General features: G+C 39.6%; 2 protein-coding genes and 1 long non-coding RNA gene across 5 annotated transcripts in view; 2 read left to right on the top strand and 1 right to left on the bottom strand.

Annotated features, from left to right (window-relative positions):
* Positions 1–968, top strand: part of LOC135100387 (uncharacterized) — a 3,613-nt gene extending 2,645 nt beyond the window's left edge. For all 3 annotated transcript variants that reach the window (XM_064003219.1, XM_064003220.1, XM_064003221.1), the window contains one exon: positions 1–968. This exon is cut by the window's left edge. In XM_064003219.1, the coding sequence (XP_063859289.1) occupies positions 1–717 (717 nt within the window). In that variant the 3' untranslated portion in view covers positions 718–968.
* The window catches only part of LOC135100393 (uncharacterized), a 58,837-nt gene that overhangs the window by 29,536 nt on the left and 8,095 nt on the right, over positions 1–21,206 (top strand). Inside the window, exon 2 of the long non-coding RNA XR_010268655.1 lies at positions 17,901–18,127. This is a non-coding gene — a long non-coding RNA (uncharacterized LOC135100393). The remainder of the gene's footprint in view (positions 1–17,900; positions 18,128–21,206) is intronic.
* Positions 931–3,855, bottom strand: LOC135100388 (uncharacterized). The gene is made up of 3 exons (XM_064003222.1): positions 3,129–3,855; positions 2,528–2,688; positions 931–2,134 (listed from the first exon to the last, which is right to left on the bottom strand). Exons 1-3 carry the CDS (start codon positions 3,601–3,603, stop codon positions 1,154–1,156), a joined length of 1,617 nt encoding a protein of 538 aa, XP_063859292.1. The 5' UTR covers positions 3,604–3,855; the 3' UTR covers positions 931–1,153.

Raw genomic sequence — 21,206 nt, 5'->3', positions numbered from 1 at the left:
CAACATTTAGGTAATGCAGATATGGATTTCATACAATCAAAAACACATGCCCAGTACAAATCACGTATGTGGAAAGATCAGAGAGTTGGTGCCTTGACATCAACAACTTTTCATAAGGCAGTACACTACAGGGACAGTGAAAGTAACAATTACATAGTAAATGAAATAATGGGACTCTCAGGCTTTCAAGGTAATTTGAGTACCAAATATGGTAAGGAAACAGAGCCCATAGCAAAGAAGCTTTACATAAAAGAAATGAGAAAGAAACACAAACAATTTAAATTTGTAGGGTGTGGACTTTTTATAAATAAAGACAATCCACTATTCCGAGCAACTCCTGATGGCATTGTCAGTTGTAAATGTTGTGGCAAGGGGTTATTAGAAATAAAGTGCTCCCATAAATACAGATTGCATACTGGGAGGGAAATAGCTATATCTAATACCTACCATGTAACCCTTGGAGAAAAGAACAGCATTGTACTAAAAAATTCCTCTCCTTGGTACACACAAATCCAAGCCCATTTAGGTGTTGCTGAGATGGAGTGGTGTGATTTTGTAATGTTCATACAAAAAAGTCCGCATTTAACAGTGCAGAGGATTTATCTTGATAAAAGTCTCTTTGATAGCAGTGCAGAAATTGCCATGGATTTTTATTATAAATATGTCTTGCCAAATCTCCTGAACTCAAAAGAAACTCCAGAGGCAAGTAATATTTAAGAGGTCTTCATAATGACTGCATATTTGTTTCTGCCTGGTGTGGTTGTTTTGTATATAGTTATTTGTACAGTTTGTTATTTGCTTATAATGTGTAAGTTTTTTTTTTCTTAATGCTACTTTCATTTGTATTGTTTGTATATAATATATTGTAAATTTCTTTTCAGGAATAAAGTCTGTGTTCTTGATTTTCAGAAATTATTTACCATACCACAATGATTCAGACACGTTTATTAATAAATAATTATAAGAAAGAACTATCTTTACATATCCTTTAATATTACAAAGGTGATAATACATGGTTGAAAGTGTTGGAGTAGAGATGTTCTTACAGAGATCCCTAACACCCAAATTTTATTTACATAACTACCCATAAAAACAAGCTTTAGATTATAATAAGCTTTACATAAGTTGCTTTAGATTGTGTGCTCTGTCAAATCTACACTAGTGGTGGCATCATATTGCATAATACTGCAACTATTACTACAATGTGATCCATGAGGGGCCACATCCTTTGGTGAAGTGTCTGTCCTAATAGTTTAAATGTCTTCATTCTTCCGATGGCTCGCTCAACATGTATGCGCAATGTTGCTATACTTCGTGTTTTTGCAATTTCACTTTGTGTGAGCATCCTGCCTTTACTGGCTTCCTTCCTCGTAAATGGTGGGATGTGTAGTTTTGCACCATGCTGGAGTATGAGATCACCAATATTGAAGCCCCTATCCACCATTATGGCATCACCTGGCTCAACTTTATCAATGAACTCTGCTTCTGCAGTATAACGGTCTGATGTATTACCTCCATACACACTTGATACAAATGTTATTAGCCCTGTGGGAGTAATTCCAATGAGTACTTTTAGTGTACTGTGATGCTTATATTGGGAATATGTGGCAGCCTGAGCTGAAGGATTTGCTGGCTTGACCGTGAATATCTCAGTGCAATCTAGGATGGTTCGTGTGTCAGAATATTCTTCTGGAAAATCTTTTGGCAAACTTGCACGCACCTGTGCTGCAGTTGGCCATATAAGCCAGTCCTTGAGGACTAAATAAAGTATGTTAATCCAAGTTATAATGATACTACTTGCAACACTTCGTGCTACTTCCCAAAGATCTGCTAAAGTACTGAGATCAAATCCTGTTCTAATATGTACTAGGGTCATTAAATATTCATGTAACCGTGACAACTTCCTTTTTGCATGTCCTTTAGTAATGCCTGGTGGTGTATTCTCATTCTTGACAATATTTGGCCCTCTCCAATAATGTATGTCAGTCACATTATCTTTTATCAAATTAAACAAATAAAAGAAATCCTTTTCTTCCATGCCTGTATATCTTTTAATACTCTCACTACTCCTCAGAATTTTCTGAATAAAGGCGTTACGTAATGCTCCGTCTTCTACAACATTGTTACGTTCCCACTGAAATAAGAAATAAGAAATATATTAGCGTGGAGGGCATATTATTGCATGTAAAACTTTTAAAAAATGTAGTTCCTGCCATATTTGTAGTAGGGTATGGGAAAACTATGCACACATGTACTTGGTACATCGTTACCTACTATTCCTTTAGGAACCAGTCACTCCGGCCCCTCGTCATTCCGGCCACAGTCACTCCGGCCTTTCCTTCGTTCAACCCAAGTCACTCCGGCCTCACACACACTCTCTCTCTCTCTCTCTCTCTCTCTCTCTCTCTCTCTTAATAACACATGATTATGATGGGTAGGGAAATCATGCTAATAATATGATGATAATATGATGGAAAAAAAGATAAAAGAATAATAAGAATATGTAGCATAAGTATAGTTTGCTCACCTCATGTACTTCCTCATAAGTTTGTGAAGCTTTCTCAAGTGTTGTAAACTGGTCAGTCTGCACCTCTACATCTACTGGCTCTGCAACAGTTTCATTATGGGTATAAGCTCCATATGTGTGGTCACCCAAAACATTGCAGCTCTCATCAGGAAGTGTAGTATCTGTAGAAGATATGAATATAAGTATTAATCACATGTGTGATCAAGCATGAAGTAAAAAAAACAAAAAATACATAAATAAATAATCAAATAATAAAAAAAACTACCATATTTAGTTTTACTTGATCATATAGTTAGCTGTTGCAAAGTACAGGCATAGCCTAATAAATAATAGATATCTTTCAGTGCTGACACAGTCATGGATCAGGTGTCATGTGAATATTTGAGTGATTACCTAAGCATTTGGGTAATATGTAGATAACACTAGCCACTGTTCTAAGTTTAGGATCACACATCTCAAGTAGTGAAATTTCATTTAGGAGACAATGTTAAAGAATTGTTTTCTCTCTGAAACTTTTTTCTTTTTTAACTAAAAGAAAAAAACCAACAACCTAACCTTAACTTGACAATCTTAAAAATAAAATAACTCAAATGTAACCCACCTGAATCTTCTGTGGCAGTGCATACTTCTACCTCCCCCCAGTCTTGGACATTCAGGGGTAGCACCTCTTCTTGAGGAAACTGTGTTTCAGTGTTGCACTGTGTGGATGTTGAGGCGTTAGGTGCTGCAATGACATCTTGCCCTTGGCACTGGAGACTGTTTGCCTTCCTATTAATAACTGCATGATGGTTTCTTCCCCACCCATTATAAGCGAATAAAATTGGGTCTGAATGTTCAGGTGATGGTCCATTGTTCCAGTCCAAAAAGTGTAAGGAGCATACAGCGTGATTCTGTGTTGCTTTCCATCCACCTGCACGCCTGCACCTCTCCTCCCACATCTTCCTCCTTTTAGGTTCCTTTTTTCCACTTGGAAATCTCACAAATCGTTTGACATCTTCAGTTACTTGGTTTGTCTTTCTCTTCCCTTTTCTTGAGTCTGATGTGCAGTCTGCTACGGCACACGTAAAATTCGGCATACTTGTAGCTTCCAGGCTCCAGCTTGATCTTGATGGTACAGGTTGACCCAGTATTTCTTCTGAGTCAGGCCTCTGTATCGGCAGAACTGAGAGGCTACTGTTTACACTTTACACTCCTTTCTATTAACGGCGCGCGGCGCTTTCTTTAACTGAAGAATCATGATCAAGATGAGTTCTATTAACGGCGCGCGGCGCTTTCTTTAACTGAAGAATCATGATCAAGATGAGTTCTATTAACGGCGCGCGGCGCTTTCTTTAACTGAAGAATCATGATCAAGATGAGTTCTATTAACGGCGCGCGGCGCTTTCTTTAACTGAAGAATCATGATAAAGATAAGTACGTCGTACGTCCGCCAGTGGTGCTGTTCTTTTTTTTTTATTTCACTGATTACTTTCATATACAGGACGTGTCAGTGATACCTGATATTTTTCAACATTCCCAGATAAAATGCACAAGCCGAAATCAACATTTTTTTTTATTTTTACTGTTCATACGTACTTAAAAAAAATCATTAACTATTTCTAGTTTTAACTTATAATTCAATTAACAAAGCCTTATCATACACCAGTAAGTATGAATATTAATATTAAGGGTTATGTTTTTAATTTTAGATACACTTGTGCAGCAATTACCTGCACATCGATTTCAAATTTAGCTAAGACACCCCTTTGCCCCAGGAAATCGGAGACAATTAAAAATGCTGGCGCTGATAGGTATACACCAGCCTCACTGCCACGTCTCTAATTTCCACCACCACCATCAACACCACAGCCCCGCTACGCACATAGGTGATAGTAAATCTTCCTTTAAGTGAATTCTAATGCCGAGAACGCAGTTAAATGGCGAGATATAAGTGTAATGTGCAGTTAAGTATGGAATCTCTATATTTGGTAAAGTTTTAGTTGGCATCTGTTAACTAAGAATAGCTTTACTTTACAAATGTAAATGTTAATGTAAAAGTAATTCCTGGTGTTAAAAAGTGTCTATTTCCTATGTTTGGCGGCACTTCATTATGTGTGTGTGTGTGTGTGTGTGTGTGTGTTAATAATAGTACTACTACTACAACTAATAATAATGATAATAATAATAATGATAATAATTTTTCCACCATTCACAATCACAGCCACCACCACCACTTCCTCTACCACAATCACCACCACAACCACTGACACAATCGATAAATTATATAGTAGTAGTAGTAGTAGTAGTAGTAGTAGTAGTAGTAGTAGTAGTAGTAGTAGTAGTAGTAGTAATAGTAGTAGTAGTGATAATAGTAGTGATCTTAAAGGTGACAGATAAAACACTGAAAGTAGTAATAATAGTAGTGGTGGTGGTGGTGGTGGTGATGGTAATAGTACTAGTTGCCAAATAGTCTTTTTATACAGCAGCAGCAACAACAACAACAACAACAAAAACGACTTCTAGTACTGCTGCTGCTGCTGCTGTGTAAGATAGTTATATGTAATAATAATAGCAATTAATAGTAGAAGTTGTAGTTGTAATAGTAATTCTCTCTCTCTCTCTCTCTCTCTCTCTCTCTCTCTCTCTCTCTCTCTCTCTCTCTCTCTCTCTCTCTCTCTCTCTCTCTCTCGTACATGTTTTTTTTTTCTCTCCGCCTCCTCCTCCTCCTCCGGTTTTTTTTTTTTCATGATGAATCTCTCTCTTTCTCTCTCTCTCTCTCTCTCTCTCTCTCTCTCTCTCTCTCTCTCTCTCTCTCTCTCTCTCTCTACTAATACAAAAACAACAACAACAACAACAACAACAACAACAACAACAACAACAACCAAACCAACAACAATTACTACTACTACTACTGCTACTACTACTATTTCTTCTTCACTTTCTCCTTTTCGTCTAATACCCCTACTCTTCTATTCTCTTCTCTTCTCTTCTCTTCTCTTCTCTTCTCTTCTCTTCTTCTTCTTCGTATTATTATTATTATTATTATTATTATTATTATTATTATTATTATTATTATTATTATTATTATTACAAGTGGTGCATGTTATTAATGTGATTAAAATTATAAGTAAAACAATAGATAAAAGAGTGCAAAATTATAAATGACACAACAGTTAAACGAACAAAATGAAAGTAAAACGATAGATAAAAGAGTGTAAAATTACAAATGAGACAGTAGTTAAATGAATAAAATGAAAGTAAAACGATAGATAAAAAGTGTGAAACTATAAATGAGACAGTATAGAATAGAGAATTACCTGTAAGAAAGGCGTGCTGGTGATTTGTACAGTGAATTGTTTGTTGAAAAGATAAGTGAACAGTATTTTTTTTTTTTTATACGTTCGTATGGACGGTGCATTCCTTATAGAAGGAGGAAGGCAGCTCCAGAATTTTGGTCCATCAACCAGTAGAGACCTCGCTCCAGTACAGGTGTTGGTGTTAGGCTCATACACATTATGTTGTTGTCTAGTGGGGGCAGTACAGACATCACTCACTCTCGGCAGGCAGAATAAGTGGTTAGGGATATTGCCATGGATAATATTGTAGGTAACAATGCCTTTCAACCAGCCAAGTTCTCTCAGAAAAGGTGTGGTGTGGTCAAATTTGGCACCGCTGCTTAATGTAACTTTTGCAGCAAAGTTTTGAAGCTTTTGAGTTTGTTGTGTAAGAGTGATATTTGTTGTTCCCCATATCCTTATTCCATAGTTGATGATGCTTAGTACTAGTGTTTGCACGAGAGTAATTATTGCTCTCCTGTTAAAACAATCCTTGCTTCTATTTATATGTAATATGGTGCTAAAAATTTTCTTACTCGTCTTATTTACATGAGTATTAAAAGTTATGTGAGAGTCAAAGTAAACACCTAAGTTTTTCAAGCATCTTAGTGTCAGCAACTTGTAAGCAAGTGTTGGGTGGAATCTGAGATACGAGACCTTTGCTGTCGACAAACACACATTGTGTCTTTGTAGTGTTTAGCATTAATCCATTTCAATGAAAATATCCCTTAGCTTGAGATAGAGCCACCTCTCCCCTGTGAACGAGTTCGTAAATGCCGGTAATTTCTCCTTTGTGAATGAGCTGCGTGTCATCAGCGTACTGTATGACCAGACAGTCGGGGATGTGCTGCGAGAGGTCATTCACGAATACTGAAAACAGTAGTGGACCCAGGACTGACCCTTACGGAACGCCGTAAGTAACGTCAAGTTTCTTAGAGACATGTTTGCATATTCTGACTGATTGTGTTCTATTGAGAAGGTAGCTGTGGAACCAAAAGGAATCGATTCGCAACATTCTGAATTTCTTTAACATTTTATGATTTACGCTGTCAAATGCTTTAGACAAGTCACACAGCGTTACTAATGAGATATTTTTCCTGTCAATAGTTTCAAACAGTGAATTACACAAAGTAAGAAGAGCGATTTCTGTAGAGAGCTTAGGTCTGAACCCGTGTTGTGTCTTACTAAGCAGATCATTGTGCTCGAGGTATGAGATGAGCTGACCACCAATAACTTTCTCAAGAACCTGAGAGATAATTGGTAGAGGAGATATTGGATGATAATTTTTTGGTTCCATAACATTTCATGTCTTGAAAATAGGAACTACAATGGCGTGTTTCCAGGATTCAGGGAACATTCCTGTTACAATTGACGAGTTGACTACACACGTAAGGTACGGGATTATGACTGGCAAGGAAGCAGTGAAGCTGTAGAAAGGGAAGAGGATGTGTAGATCAGGTTTTTGCAGTTAGGCAGCAGTGTGGAATGTCTTTTGGAAAGGGAAGGAAGTGCAGCTTTTTGGCGGTGAAGGACTTGGGGAAAGTGTGTGATAGGACTGGTAAGAAAAGTATGGGACGTTTTCAAAGTTTGTAGAGTTGGAGGCAGCTTGTTGGAAGGAGGGAAGCGTTTCTGTGTATATGGCAGGGCATGTGTGAGAGTGGGTGGTGGAGTGAGTGGAGGGAGGCATGCAAGAGTAAATGGAGAGGAGGTGGAAGAGGTGGATTGTTTCAAGTACTTGGGATCAGGTCACAGTGGACACAAGAGTTGAGACAGAGGTGAAGTGCGGAGTGAAAGAAGCAGGAAAAGTTCTTGATGGACTAAGAAAGATCCTCAAGCAAAGGACACTGGGTGTGAGTGTACAGAGAGAGAGAGAGAGAGAGAGAGAGAGAGAGAGAGTTATATGTGGGAATAGTGGTATCCGCTGTGCTGTGTGGTGCTGAAACATGGAACACGGGAGTAGCGGAGAAGAAACTGTTAAGTGTGCTGGAAACCAAGTGTTGGAGGAGTGTGTGTGTGTGTGTGTGTGTGTGTGTGTGTGTGTGTGTGTGTGTGTGTGTGTGTGTGTGTGTGTGTGTGTGTGTGTGTGGAGTAACGTGGTGGGATCGATAGAATAAGAAATGACGAGGTGAAAAGAACTGGTGTTTTGAGAGAGTTGCCTGGATAGTACATGTTTGTGTTGTGATGCTTTAATTGGCCTGCGGAGAGAATGCAAGGGAGAATGGTAGGCCTATATAAATACCAGGGAATACATTATTATTATTATTATTATTATTATTATTATTATTATTATTATTATTATTATTTGTTGTTGTTGTTGTTGTTGTTGTTGTTGTTGGTGTTGTTGTTAGTAGTTTCTTCAGTTTTATTAATTTTAATTAATTAGTTAATCAATTAGAAGAGGGGGACAGCTGAATGTCACTGAAGAAGAGTTGATAGTTGTCTGGAAGTTTCATTTACCAGAAAGAAACGGACGTGATGCTGTATTTACCCTGCTGTGCAACTGTGGACACAGGTACGAGACGTGACGGTGACGGCAATTGTGGCAGCCTGATGGCGCTGCTCGGTGTGACAGGTGTAATGAACCCTCAGTGCTGCACACGGTACAGTTTATTCTGAGTCCGGTCACGTCTATAATTATATAAAACACTCAACACCATAAGTATGTTGTTTTGTTGTAGCGTCACTTTTGTAGCATCAGTTTGAGGTGCTCATTACAAATGTCATCACGCTCTGTCTGCTGCACACTTAATGTATTGTACACTTACGTATATTAGTGATGTGGCGGTATAACCTTGATATCCAGGATCAGGCTGGTGAGTCTGTTGTGGTACCAAGAGCTCTTGTCCGCTGCAGTGTGGCTGGCGAGTTGTGTTGGTTATGTAACGCTGAGGTGATGGTGTCCTGAGGGGACAGTGTCGGGGTGAGAGGCAGCCATTTTGTGGTTGGGACCGCGGTGGTGTTGTGGTGTTATTGGTGTCCTTGGGGGGGAAGGTGTTGTGGCGTTACAGGTGATCTATGGTGATGTTGGTGATGTCTTGTGAGGTTTGAGGAGGTAAAATACGGGAATTGTTATTTGGGGACGCGGTGTCAGCGTCTGGGGAAATTCCCGCAGCTGGGGAAAATATTTCAGCGGTCTTTGAAGGAGTAGAAGGGTTTTAGTGGTTTGTGAAGTGACGGGAATGTCAGGTATTGATGTGCATAGCCTCTGAGCAATAAGGGAGGCGATATAAGAGCCTCAGTAAAAGGGGGAATCTATGGTGAGTGAGTGAGTGGGATTTATCCTGTGTTGGTCTAGGCTAGAAATTTGTTCCCTAATATCCTTTAATGTGTACTACCTCAATTTGTTTGTGAGTTAACATTATTATTAGTATATCCTGTTATCATAATCTGTGTTTTCCTCCCCAACATTGATGAGGCAGTGAGGTGATTTCTGGCGTGCTGTGCCGAGGTGAGGGTTTGTGAGAGGGTTTGATAGCTGGCGATTTCTGATAGGTCGGCTAGGTACTCGAGGCCTTTAAAAATCCACACCTTTAGAACTTTCTGGGATCAGTGTGCCGTCCACTTTCTTGAAAAGATGACCGGGATCGTGACACGTATTGGGGCTTTGTGAATGAGCGTGGGCGACGGGTGCAGAACACAGGTCTGTGTGTGTTGGTGGCGACCACCCTTCTGCCGTTAGGAGTGTGGCGAGCACCACAACACCTGACCACCACAAGGGTTTCATTATGGCACTAACCATAGGTCACCAGCTTTCAGTGTAAACACCCTCACGACTCACTCTCCCACCTGCTCCTCCTCTTCCCTCTCATCTTCACTCCTTCACTTCTTCCTTCTCATCTTCACTCCTTCACTTCCTCCCCTTCCTTCCCCGCCTCCTCTATCCTCTCATCTTCCCTCCTTCACCTTCTCATCTTCACTCTTTCACTTCCTCCCCCGCAAGCGGTAACAGCAGTGCTACTAAGGGACTACAAGTCAGGAGCCGTGATCATATAGACTGTTGGATGGTCTGAACTCTGCATTTCCTGACAGACGTATGAATTGCTCTTTGTGACTGAAGTGAGAAAGCATCTGCAGGAGGTAACTCAGTCCTTCAAAGGATACTTTCACCATGGAGAGGTTACTGTGGCACTGAAACGAACACGGAATCAGTTTCTCTTCAACAGTGATTCCGCTGATGGCAGTGATGTCTTGAAAGATTATTTTGCTGAGCTGCAGGCGAGTGACACAATGTGAATGGAATTTGAGTCACTGCAGCCAGGAACCCTTTGTAGCATTACATATTGTCATGATCACTCACTATTGTTGCTGTGTTTGTAATTATCATGTTATTTTATTAGATAATATTATATGTGTGTGTGTGTGTGTGTGTGTGTGTGTGTATGTGTGTGTGTGTGTGTTTGTGTGTTTGTGTTGTGTTGTGTTTGTGTTTGTGTTGTGTTGTGTTGTGTGTGATGAAAGATGATCCTCTCTCCCCAAAGAGGTCCTCTTCCGTGTGTGTGTGTGTGTTGTGTTTGTGTTGTGTGTTGTGTTGTGTTGTGTTGTGTGTGATGAAAGATGATCCTCTCTCCCCAAAGAGGTCCTCTTCCGTGTGTGTGTTGTGTTGTGTTGTGTGTTGTGTTGTGTTGTGTGTGATGAAAGAAGTTCCTTTCTCCCCAAAAAGGTTCTCTTCCGTGTGTTGTGTAGTTTTGTGTTGTGTTAGTGTAAGTAAAGCGATGATACAACGATGATTACATGATGCAATGCGTCCCACGATGATAATACACGATGATAATACACGATGATAATACACATTGCGTTCCACGATGATAATACACGATGGTAATACACGATGATAATACACGATGCGTCCCACGATGATAATACACGATGATAATACACGATGATAATACACGATGCGTTCCACGATGATAATACACGATGATAATACACGATGATAATACACGATGCGTCCCACGATGATAATACACGATGATAATACACGATGATAATACACGATGATAATACACGATACGTTCCACGATGATAATACACGATGATAATACACGATGGGTTCTACGATGATAATACACGATGATAATACACGATGGGTTCCACGATGATAATACACGATGATAATACACGATGCGTTCCACGATGATAATACACGATGCGTTCCACGATGATAATACACGATGATAATACACGATGATGATACACGATGATAATACACAATTATGATACACGATGCGTTCCACGATGATAATACACGATGATAATACACAATTATGATACACGATGCGTTCCACGATGATAATACACGATGATAATACACAATGATGATACACGATGCGTTCCACAATGATGATACACGATGCGTTCCACAATGATGATACACGATACATAGCCTTCTCCCCTTCAGGGTCCATTTAAATCCAATGGGCAATGGCGTGGACGCTTGCAGCCCCTCACAGTGAACGCGAGGTGATGGTGACCAAGAGCCACCCACCATTCGCCGGACACTGCCATGGAGGAAGCACAGTCCTCCTCTAAAGGGCTCCTGGGCTGGCAGTATTTGCCGTAGGGTGTGTGGTGGCGTCTCCTTGGGCTGTCAGGGGCTGCAAGTGACGCTAACAATTTCATAGGTGGAGCAGAAGAGGAGGCTGGCGTGGACCTTGGGCCCAGATCCAGCCAGCTCCAGTCGGCCGCCTGCTCCTCCACCGCGTCCACCAAGTCTTTCTCCGGCCTGAATAAATTTGGTCCCAAGTTTCCAAAAGTGATTTAATTTTGCAGCGAAAAGAAAATTGCCGACTTGCGATGAAAAATGAGTTGGGTTGACGCGAGTCGAGGAATCAGTTTGCCAGCGAGGCGAGGTGGGAACCTTTTGCTGTGAGCGCCTCGGGTGTTGCCTGTGTTTGTTGCCCTCAAATGTGCGTGTGTCTGTGAGGCAATCATTCATTAAGGCAGTGAGCTCTGCCTGCCTGTTCTGCCCTCTTCAAGCGAGTTAGCATTAGAGAAAACATGAACGATGTTGTGTGTGACTGTCAAATGTGATCCAGCAGGTCTCACACTTTGAGATCAATCTCTTGGTCTTCAAAGGAGGAACCGCCTGGAAACACCGCCTGTATCTTTCTCTGCACCAATCTTCCTAGCATTTAACTTTTCATTAGTGTTCATTGTTTTGATGTAGCAATTTGAATTCCTTTTATTTTCAATTTCCACTACGTAACGTGTAGTGCTTCAGCTTAACAAACCCAGGGATAGATATACTATAGTTTATCTTACACAAGGGATCGTTTTCTGTCTCATCACAAAAAACTGAGCAATTTCAGGATATACTGACATATTATGAACTCAGTGTAACAATCATTACGCCAAGTGGCTGATGATAAGTAGTTACTACTACTACTACTACTACTACTACTACTACTACAAGTAGTGCTAGCAGTGTTATGGACACTGAAGACTTAGACGTATTGTAAACTCTCGAATGCCATTAAATGGCAATAAAAAAGGGAGGTTACATAAATTTGCGACTTGGTACAAGTTCGATAATTACGAGGTATATTGTTGTAAAAAAAAAAAATAAATAAATAAATATTGTTGTTATTAATATTATTATTAGTAGCAGCAGTATTAACAATCCCTTTGGCTAAAAGCAGTCACAGTGGAATAAAGTGAGTATTTCCCTTTGCTTATACAATCAGTGGTTCACACATCGCCCACATAATATATACGCCTTCCTGCAGCCTCCCTCGTGTTCCCACGTGTCCATGTCTGTCCGTCTCTGTGCTGCTTCACATTCCTTCCTTCACTGTCATCTATGGTGGTCTTATCATTATGCAACTCTTTATAGAGAGGTCAATTATTGATGGAAGGCGACTAACGAGGGAAGGTGTCAGTAATTCAACAATGGAAGCACCACGCACATCAAGAAATTGCTTAACATTCAAATCTCTGAAGCTCAAAACTCTGCGAGAGCCCAATGGTTGTGCTCTACACCGCTGGATGGGAAATTGTTTTCATTCTTTTGTGTACATCATTGCCCTAATGACTGATATCACAACATGTAAAAGTCATTGTAAAATGTCATTACTAAACATCGGTAAACATTTAACTGGACAAATAAAAGTTTATAGTAAGAGAGCACAGAGTAACACAAAGGTAAAGCACGAAATAAAAGTGCAAATACAGATAAATAAAATTTTAGTAAAATTTAATAAAACGTTGTCATAAGCCATAGTAAAACTAAGATTATAGTGAAAAATAAATAAATAAATAAATAAATTATATAAAAAATACTATCATATTTAATGACAGTGTCTTGAGGCAGCTATGACAGCAAGTGTCTGCCACCGAGAAATATGCACAGTGTTATATTAGTGTTGGTCATTAATCCATTCTTGAGAAAATATTCTTTTGCCTTAACAAGAATGGTTTGGTCTTCTTTAATGATATTCTCTAGGTGTGCTGTAGCACACCTAGAGAAGAAACTGAGTGTCATTCGCGTACTGAACTAAAATACAGTCACTGGTGCACTTAGCCATGTCATTAACATGTATAGTGGACAGTACTGGTCCAAGAATGGAGCCTTGAGGGACACCGAAATGGACATTTACTTTAGCAGGTGTTGCCCTTTGCAGTTTGACTGACAGAGTCATATTGTATAAATAGTTGTTGAAGGAGTCTATGTTGAGGTGAGAACACTTTGCCAGGAGGTTATCATGGCTGACACTGTCCAATGCCTTAGACAAATCACACAGCGTCAACAATGACACTCTCTTGTGGTCAATATTATTGTAAATATTATCTGTTATAATAGTTAGCGCAGACTCAGTAGAGAGATGAAGTCTAAAGCCATGCTGGCTGTTAGAAATGTATTTGTTATCCTCTAAAAATTCCAAAAGTTGTTGACATACAATTTTTTTTCAAATATTTTGGAGAGCACCGGTAAAAAAAAAAAAAAAAAAAGAACATAAGAAATAAGGGAAGCTGCAAGAAGCGACCAGGCTTACACGTGGCAGTCCCTGTATGAAATATACCTATCTATTTCCATCTATTATCCCCATCCATAAACTTGTCTAATCTTCTCTTAAAGCTCTCTAATGTCCTAGCACTAACTACATGATTACCGAGTCCGTTCCACTCATCTACCACTCTATTTGAGAACCAATTTCTTCCTATCTTCTTCCTAAACCTAAATTTTTCAAGTTTGAACCCGTTATTTCTTGTTCTGGCCTGGTTGCTGATCCTAATAATTTTGCTTACATCTCCCTTGTTATAACCCTTATACCACTTAAAGTCTTCTATCAGGTCCCCTCTTAACCTACGTCTCTCGAAAGAATGTAAATTTAACAACTTCAACCTCGCCTCGTAAGGAATACTCCTCATCCCCTGTATCCTTTTAGTCATTCTCCTTTGTACTGATTCTAATAGACCTATATCTTTCCTGTAATGTGGGGACCAGAACTGCACAGCGTAGTCTAGATGAGGTCTGACCAGCGCCAAGTATAACTTTAATATTACTTCCGGCCTTCTACTTTTAACACTCCTAGAAATGAATCCTAGTACCCTATTTGCCTTGTTTCTGGCCTCTATGCATTGTTTTCTTAGACGGAATTCAGAGCTAACTATAACTCCTAAATCTTTCTCGTACCCTGTACCTACCAGAGTTTGGTTGTTTAATGTGTACCTATTGTGTGGGTTTCCTCTACCTACGCTAAGCACTTTGCATTTATTGATATTAAATTGCATTTGCCATCTATCCGTCCATTCATTCATTCTATCTAAATCTGCCTGCAAGGTGATGGCATCTGATTCTGACCTAATTAATTTACCTACCTTTGTGTCATCCGCAAAAGGAACAGGACGATAATTGTTTGAATCATTAAAATCACCTTTCTTTAGCAGAGGAACGACACATGCGGTTTTCCAAGCCTGAGGAAATACTCCGGTAACATTTGAGCCATTTATGACGCATGGCAGGTAAGATGCAATAGAATATAAGGCATCCTTGATAAATTTGAGCAAAATTCCATCTGAGCCCACAGAACGTGTTTGGTTAAGACTTTTTACTGTTAATATGAGTGTGTTGGTGTCTACTGGCTTGGGTCTGAATTTTTCAGTCACACTACTGCACTTTACAAAGAGAAGGGTCCAGGGGGATGACTGATTGCTCTGTACTGTCTGCTGCGTTGTCATATGCTGTCTTTCCTACATTGGCAAAGAAATTATTAAATCATTCTGCTTTTTGAAAGTCATTATGAAGTTCATGTTTTTCTCGAGCTGCTTTTCTTGCTGGGAACTAATTATTTTATCACATTCCATATGGACGATGAATTCTGCTTGCTCTTATTAATATGGCCGATGAATTTTGCTTGCTCTTATTAGACTTTTTAAGATAATTGTATTTTAACAACACCAATAGGAGACTTTATTTCTTTCTTTTCATTCGTGTATTGCTTTTGCAGACAAATATTGTGTCTGTCTCTCCTCGGCTTGGTGCGGGTGTCGTCACGCTGCCTCACTGCTACACGCAAACCCTCAGTGAGCCAAGGCGCTGCAGGTCTGCTTGCTGCCTTAGTTACTAAAGGAGCACACGCATCCAGACAACTCATAAAATTAGTATTAAAATATCAAGTTGTAGATCAGCGTGGCCTGTGGTCAGTATTTGATCAAAGTGATGGGGTTCTGGCAGGAGTAGCTCACAAAGCGTCCTTGTTATATTTACCAAGGTGACGAAAAGATTTTAGTTCATGCTCTCTCCGTCTTCTTGATATTTATTGTAATGCCAATTAGGTCATGATCAGGTGCTGGCCCGGGAACAACAGAGGTGGCCAAAACACTTTCTGGTTTATTAGTGATGATCACATCCAGCACTGTGGCTGTGGTTGACGTCATCCTAGTGGGCTCATTTATCATTGGTGTGAGTCTGCTATTTCTGATAATACCATCAATTTTGTTTTTCTTAGAAAATAAACCATCATTAAAATCACATCAACATATAAAGCCATTTCTTACATACAGACATTTGTTTCAACACATCTTGGACATATTCAGAAGAGGAAGGTGTGGCCTTGGGGTGTCTTTAAACACAACCTATAATAAAAGCTGCCAACTTACTGCACTGTTCACTCGTCCATAAGTCCTGGACACCGGGTTGCTTAGGAGTAGGTAGTTTTATCACACTTACCTTCAGTTGCTTGCTTACATATATGCAGACTCCTCCTCCACGTCCACCATCACACCTGTGTGTTGTACAGTTAAATGTTCATCAGGAATTTCATTACGAAGCCACGTCTCGGTAACACACAACAAATCGATATTTCTTTAATTTACAAGATGGTTAATGTCATCGGCAGCATCTTCCCCGCCACATCCCCAGCCGCTGTAGTAACTAGATTGGCGAGATTTGTGTCCAAGTGTATGGCATCCTTCACACCTCAGCCTGTGCTCGTGTCTACACGTCAACTGTTTGAGGTTGAATTCACCGATATTGTGGCATCCTGGTTTCTTCTGATTATGCTGCTGCATATTTGTGGATGTAAAGATTCTTCGGCAGTGTGTGCTGTGCGTATTGTGTAGTGAAAATGTTGCTTCGGAGTGTGTTTCCCTGAGTGTATTTGGTGTGTGTGCTCCTGTCACGAGCCGTGTGCCAGTAAATCTAGAGGATGGCAGGCTCCGACACACAAAATGCTTCAACTTAAAACACTAGGAACTCCAACAACGATATATGATTATATATATATATATATATATATATATATATATATATATATATATATATATATATATATATATATATATATATATATATATATATATATATATATATTGAATAGGAACAATAAAAATTTAAAAAAGAACAAGAATGAAGCAGGACAATAAATTAACAATATATAGTATGAAATACTTGTAGTGATGGCACGGGCTCAGCAGTTGTCTATGCGTGTGTGTGTGTGTGTGTGAGAGTGTGGCGTGAGTGTAGCACTTGTATAACGAGGGTGTGCGCAGGTGTAACGTGTGGCGTGGCGACGTGAGGGTAGCACAGGTGTAATGAGTGGAGACGTGAATGTGTGTGCACGAGTGTTGTGAGTGTTCTGGTATGCTTGTGTGAAAGATGACCCAGAATCCAAGCTCCCGGGAGAGGGAAGTAGATCCTCTGCTGTGTACTAGTAGACTCCTGAGGTGTCGACCATAAGGCAGGAGGTGGCTTGGGTTTGGTGCCCGAGGCTTGAGTCTGAAGCCCCGATGTAAGTGGAGCGGTAGATCGAGATTCCCAACCTGCGGGCGTCTCGAGGAGTGGCGGATGAGGGAGCCAAGTCCCATGAGCTCGAGGGCTGTTATAATATATATATATATATATATATATATATATATATATATATATATATATATATATATATATATATATATATATATATATATATACAGTTGTAATTTACGTAAATCCTTATGAACGTGTTGTTTCTCGTTACCCAGAAAATATATATATATATATATATATATATATATATATATATATATATATATATATATATATATATATATATATATATATATATATATATATATATATATATATATATATATATATATATATATATATATATATATATTTTTTTTTTTTTTTTATTTATTTATTTATTTATTTTTTATTTTATTTTTTTATTTTTTATTCAGTATTATAGTGACAAGAAAATATCTTGAAATGAAATGTACAATGTGTTCATTTCGTAACGTAAATATTCAACATGCAGAGAAAAATCTAAAGATGAAATGATTTTGCAATATCTGAGGATTTCATTAATGTTTTGTTGGTAGCCTTGTAGTTGTTGAATGACAGAACAAAGCGAGAAACTCACAAATAAGTTAATCAGTAACTGCCAGGAGGAGAGTGTTGAGTGTTGAGAGTGCATGTCAGGCTGCGATCATTGCTGGCCGTAACAGTCCAGACGTTAGTAATGCCATATTCATTAAGGCGGCAGGTGGGGAGGTGCGGCTATGAATGTGCTTCCCTGCACGGCTGTTGGCTGGAGGCTTACGGTGCAGTGCCGCAAACCTAAGGGGGTTCTCCATTGCAGCATCAACCCGACCTGAGCCGACTGTGGGAGTGACAAATGGTTCCCTGGACGCCGTGTGTCACCGGATTGCAGGCGAGCGTCAGGCGGACCATGAGTCGGGACGCTGGCAAGTCCGTTGACCAGAACCTGACCAGGAAAATTCAAGAAGCGTGGCCTTGACCTTGCTCAGCAGTTGTGCCCTCACCTGACCTACGTTATGTTGCTCTGCGTTCATTGTTTCTGGCAAAGTGAGTTAGTGCAGCCGTGCCTTCAGTGTGTCACCCATACTTTGCAGGCAGTCGATTTCCTGCTCTACTTTACCAGGTGGTATTTGTTTTGAAAGAGAGTTGAGAAGTGGATTATGTCATGCTCTTAACTTAAATTTTATGCTTCTTTATTCATAACTGCATCAACAGACCACCTGGGAAAAGTAATGCTTTGTGCCTCTGTTTGTTTTCATTTCATGACACGGTAGGGAGCGAGAGCACGTCCACAGAGCAAAGAATTCAAGAGATACCTCTTTGAATTCTGGGAAAATAGGATGTGTATTTCTGGTCGTCCTTCAGAGAAGCTAATGTTATACATGCGTATGCCATTTAAACTTAGCGAAGAAATTTGAGAAATACTTCTGGAAAATGTTTTAACGAACTCCTATCGTTAAATCTTCATAAGAAACGTTTGCACCATAAAGTAACGAAATTTTAAGCCTCACATCCAGCATCAGAGACCATAAGAGCCACAGCAAGGTGTATTCGAGGAACAGTGTTAAGATGTGCATAAACAAAGTAAAATATACGTAGTGCTGACAGGCATCACAGAAAAGAAAACTTGTAATAACATTTCAAAGGAAAAACTTTTAACCAGTACAGTGTTGCGCTTTGTCAGAGATAGTGGTCTTGTCAGGCTGCATTTCTTTTTCCTAAGCTTTTTATTTACCCCGTAAAATGACAGAAAAAGGAAAATAACAAGTCGATTCATATATATATATATATATATATATATATATATATATATATATATATATATATATATATATATATATATATATATATATATATATATATATATATATTATTCCCAAGGTATGAATGCAAGTGTGGCTACCATGCGATTTTGATTCCAGGATTGTTTCCCTCCTCAGAGCCCACGATATCAGACTTGGGAAGCGGAATTTTACTTTTATATTTTTTAAAGCTTTTAATCTCACCTCTACATATACTTTCACAACCTTACAGTATGTGCAATAAATCAGTACGTCTTTACATTATAAATACCTATAAATAAACGAGAACTGTACGTTCAGGTAAAAGGTTGGATGTACATCTGGCAACACCTTACGTCTCAAGGCCATGGCTGCTGCGTACACCCGCAATTATCAAAGAATATAACATACTATGAATTTTGTGACTTACAGTTTTCCTTTCTGGTTACTCTGAAGTCTCATTTCCTATTTACTATGCCTTACTGATTATAGATTTGAGGAATAATTTCTACTTACAACCTCGCAACATAGGTGGAATACAGAAGCAGGCAGGGAGTTCCAGAGTTTACCAGAGAAAGGGATGAATGATTGAGAATACTGGTTAACTCTTGCATTTGAGAGGTGGACAGAATAGGAGTGAGAGAAAGAAGAAAGTCTTGTGCAGCGAGGCCGAGGGAGGAGGGGAGACATGCAGTTAGCAAGATCAGAAGAGCAGTTGGCATGAAAATAGCAGTAGAAGATAACAAGAGATGCAACATTGCGGCGATGAAAAAGAGGCTGAAGACAGTCAGTTAGAGAAGAGGAGTTGATAAGACGAAAGGCTTTTGATTCCACTCTGTCTAAAAGAGCGGTGTGAGTGGAACCCCCCAATAAATGTGAAGCATAGCCTTTACATGGACGGATAAGGCCCCTGTACACAGCAGCTTGGGGATAGGGGGTGAGAAAAAAAAAAAAAAACTGGCGGAGAAGACCCTGAACGCCTAATTTCATAGAAGCTGTTTTACCTAGAGATGAGATGTGAAGTTTCAAGTAAAGGACAAACCAAGAATGTTCAGTGTAGAAGAGGGGGACGGTTGAGTGTCGCTGCAGAAGAGGGGATAGTTGTCTGAAAGCTTGTGTCGAGTTGATAGATGGAGGTATTGAGTTTTTGATGCACTGAACAATACTAAGTGTGCTCTGCCCTAATTAGAAATTTTAGAGAGATCAGAAGTCAGGCGTTCTGTGGTTTCGCTTCATGAACTGAAGGGTTGGATGTCTATGAGAAGACGTAGAAAAGTGCAGGGTGGTATCATCAGCGTAGGAGTGGATAGGACAAGAAGTTTGGTTTAGAAGATAATTGATGAATAATAGGAAGAGAGTGGGTGACAGGACAGAACCCTGAGGAGCACCACTGTTAATAGATTTAGGAAAAAAACAGTGACCGTCTACCACAGCAGCAATAGAACGGTCAGAAAGGAAACTTGAGATGAAGTTACAGAGAGAAGGATAGAAGCCGTAGGAGGATAGTTTGGAAATGAAAGCTTTGTGCCATATTCTTTCAAAAGCTTTTGATATGTCTAAGGCAACACCAAACGTTTCACAAAAATCTCTAAACGAGGATGACCAAGACTCAGTAAGGAAAGCCAGAAGATCACCAGTAGAGCGGCCTTGACAGAACCCATACTGACGACCAGACAGAAGGTTGTAAAGTGATAGATGTTTAAGAATCTTCCTGTTGAGGATAAATTAAAAAGTTTAGAAAGGCAGGAAATTAAAGCAACAGGGCGGTAGTTTGAGGGATTAGAACGGTCATCCTTTTTTGGGAACAGGCTGAATGTAGGCAAACTTCCAGCAAGAAGGAAAGGTAGATGTTAACAGACAGAGTTGAAAGAGTTTGACTATTCAAGGTGCAAGCACGGAGACACAGTTTCTGAGAACAATAGGAGGGACCCCATCAGGTCCATAAGCCTTTCGAGGTTAGCCAGGGCATGGAAAACATCATTGTGAAGACTTTTAATTGGTCGCATGAAGTAGTCAGAGGGTGGAGGAAAGGGAGGAACAAACCCTGAATCGTCCAAGGTAGAGTTTTTAGTAAAGGTTTGAGCGAAGACTTGGCATGGTCCCTGGCAGAAATATGAAGCGCAGAGATTCTGGTGATTGAAGGATCAAGTACCTTTAGTGGGCTGCCTCTCCATCATGTATAGCACGAGAAAAGTCTTGCAAGTTTTGGAAGGTTTAGGTTGAGAAAAAGAGGAATGTACGCCTCCATGCCAGACACTATCACTTTTGTTATGCTCTCAGCATAACGGTAATGTCGAGGGTTAACCTTTCGTAGTCAGTCTCAGTATTGCTTTTATAGGGATTGT

This window comes from Scylla paramamosain, chromosome 5 (genome assembly GCF_035594125.1).
Source record: "Scylla paramamosain isolate STU-SP2022 chromosome 5, ASM3559412v1, whole genome shotgun sequence".
Classification (NCBI taxonomy): Eukaryota; Metazoa; Arthropoda; class Malacostraca; order Decapoda; family Portunidae; genus Scylla; species Scylla paramamosain.
Note: the sequence above shows the minus strand (reverse complement) of the source record. Positions and strands in the feature narration are given on the sequence as shown.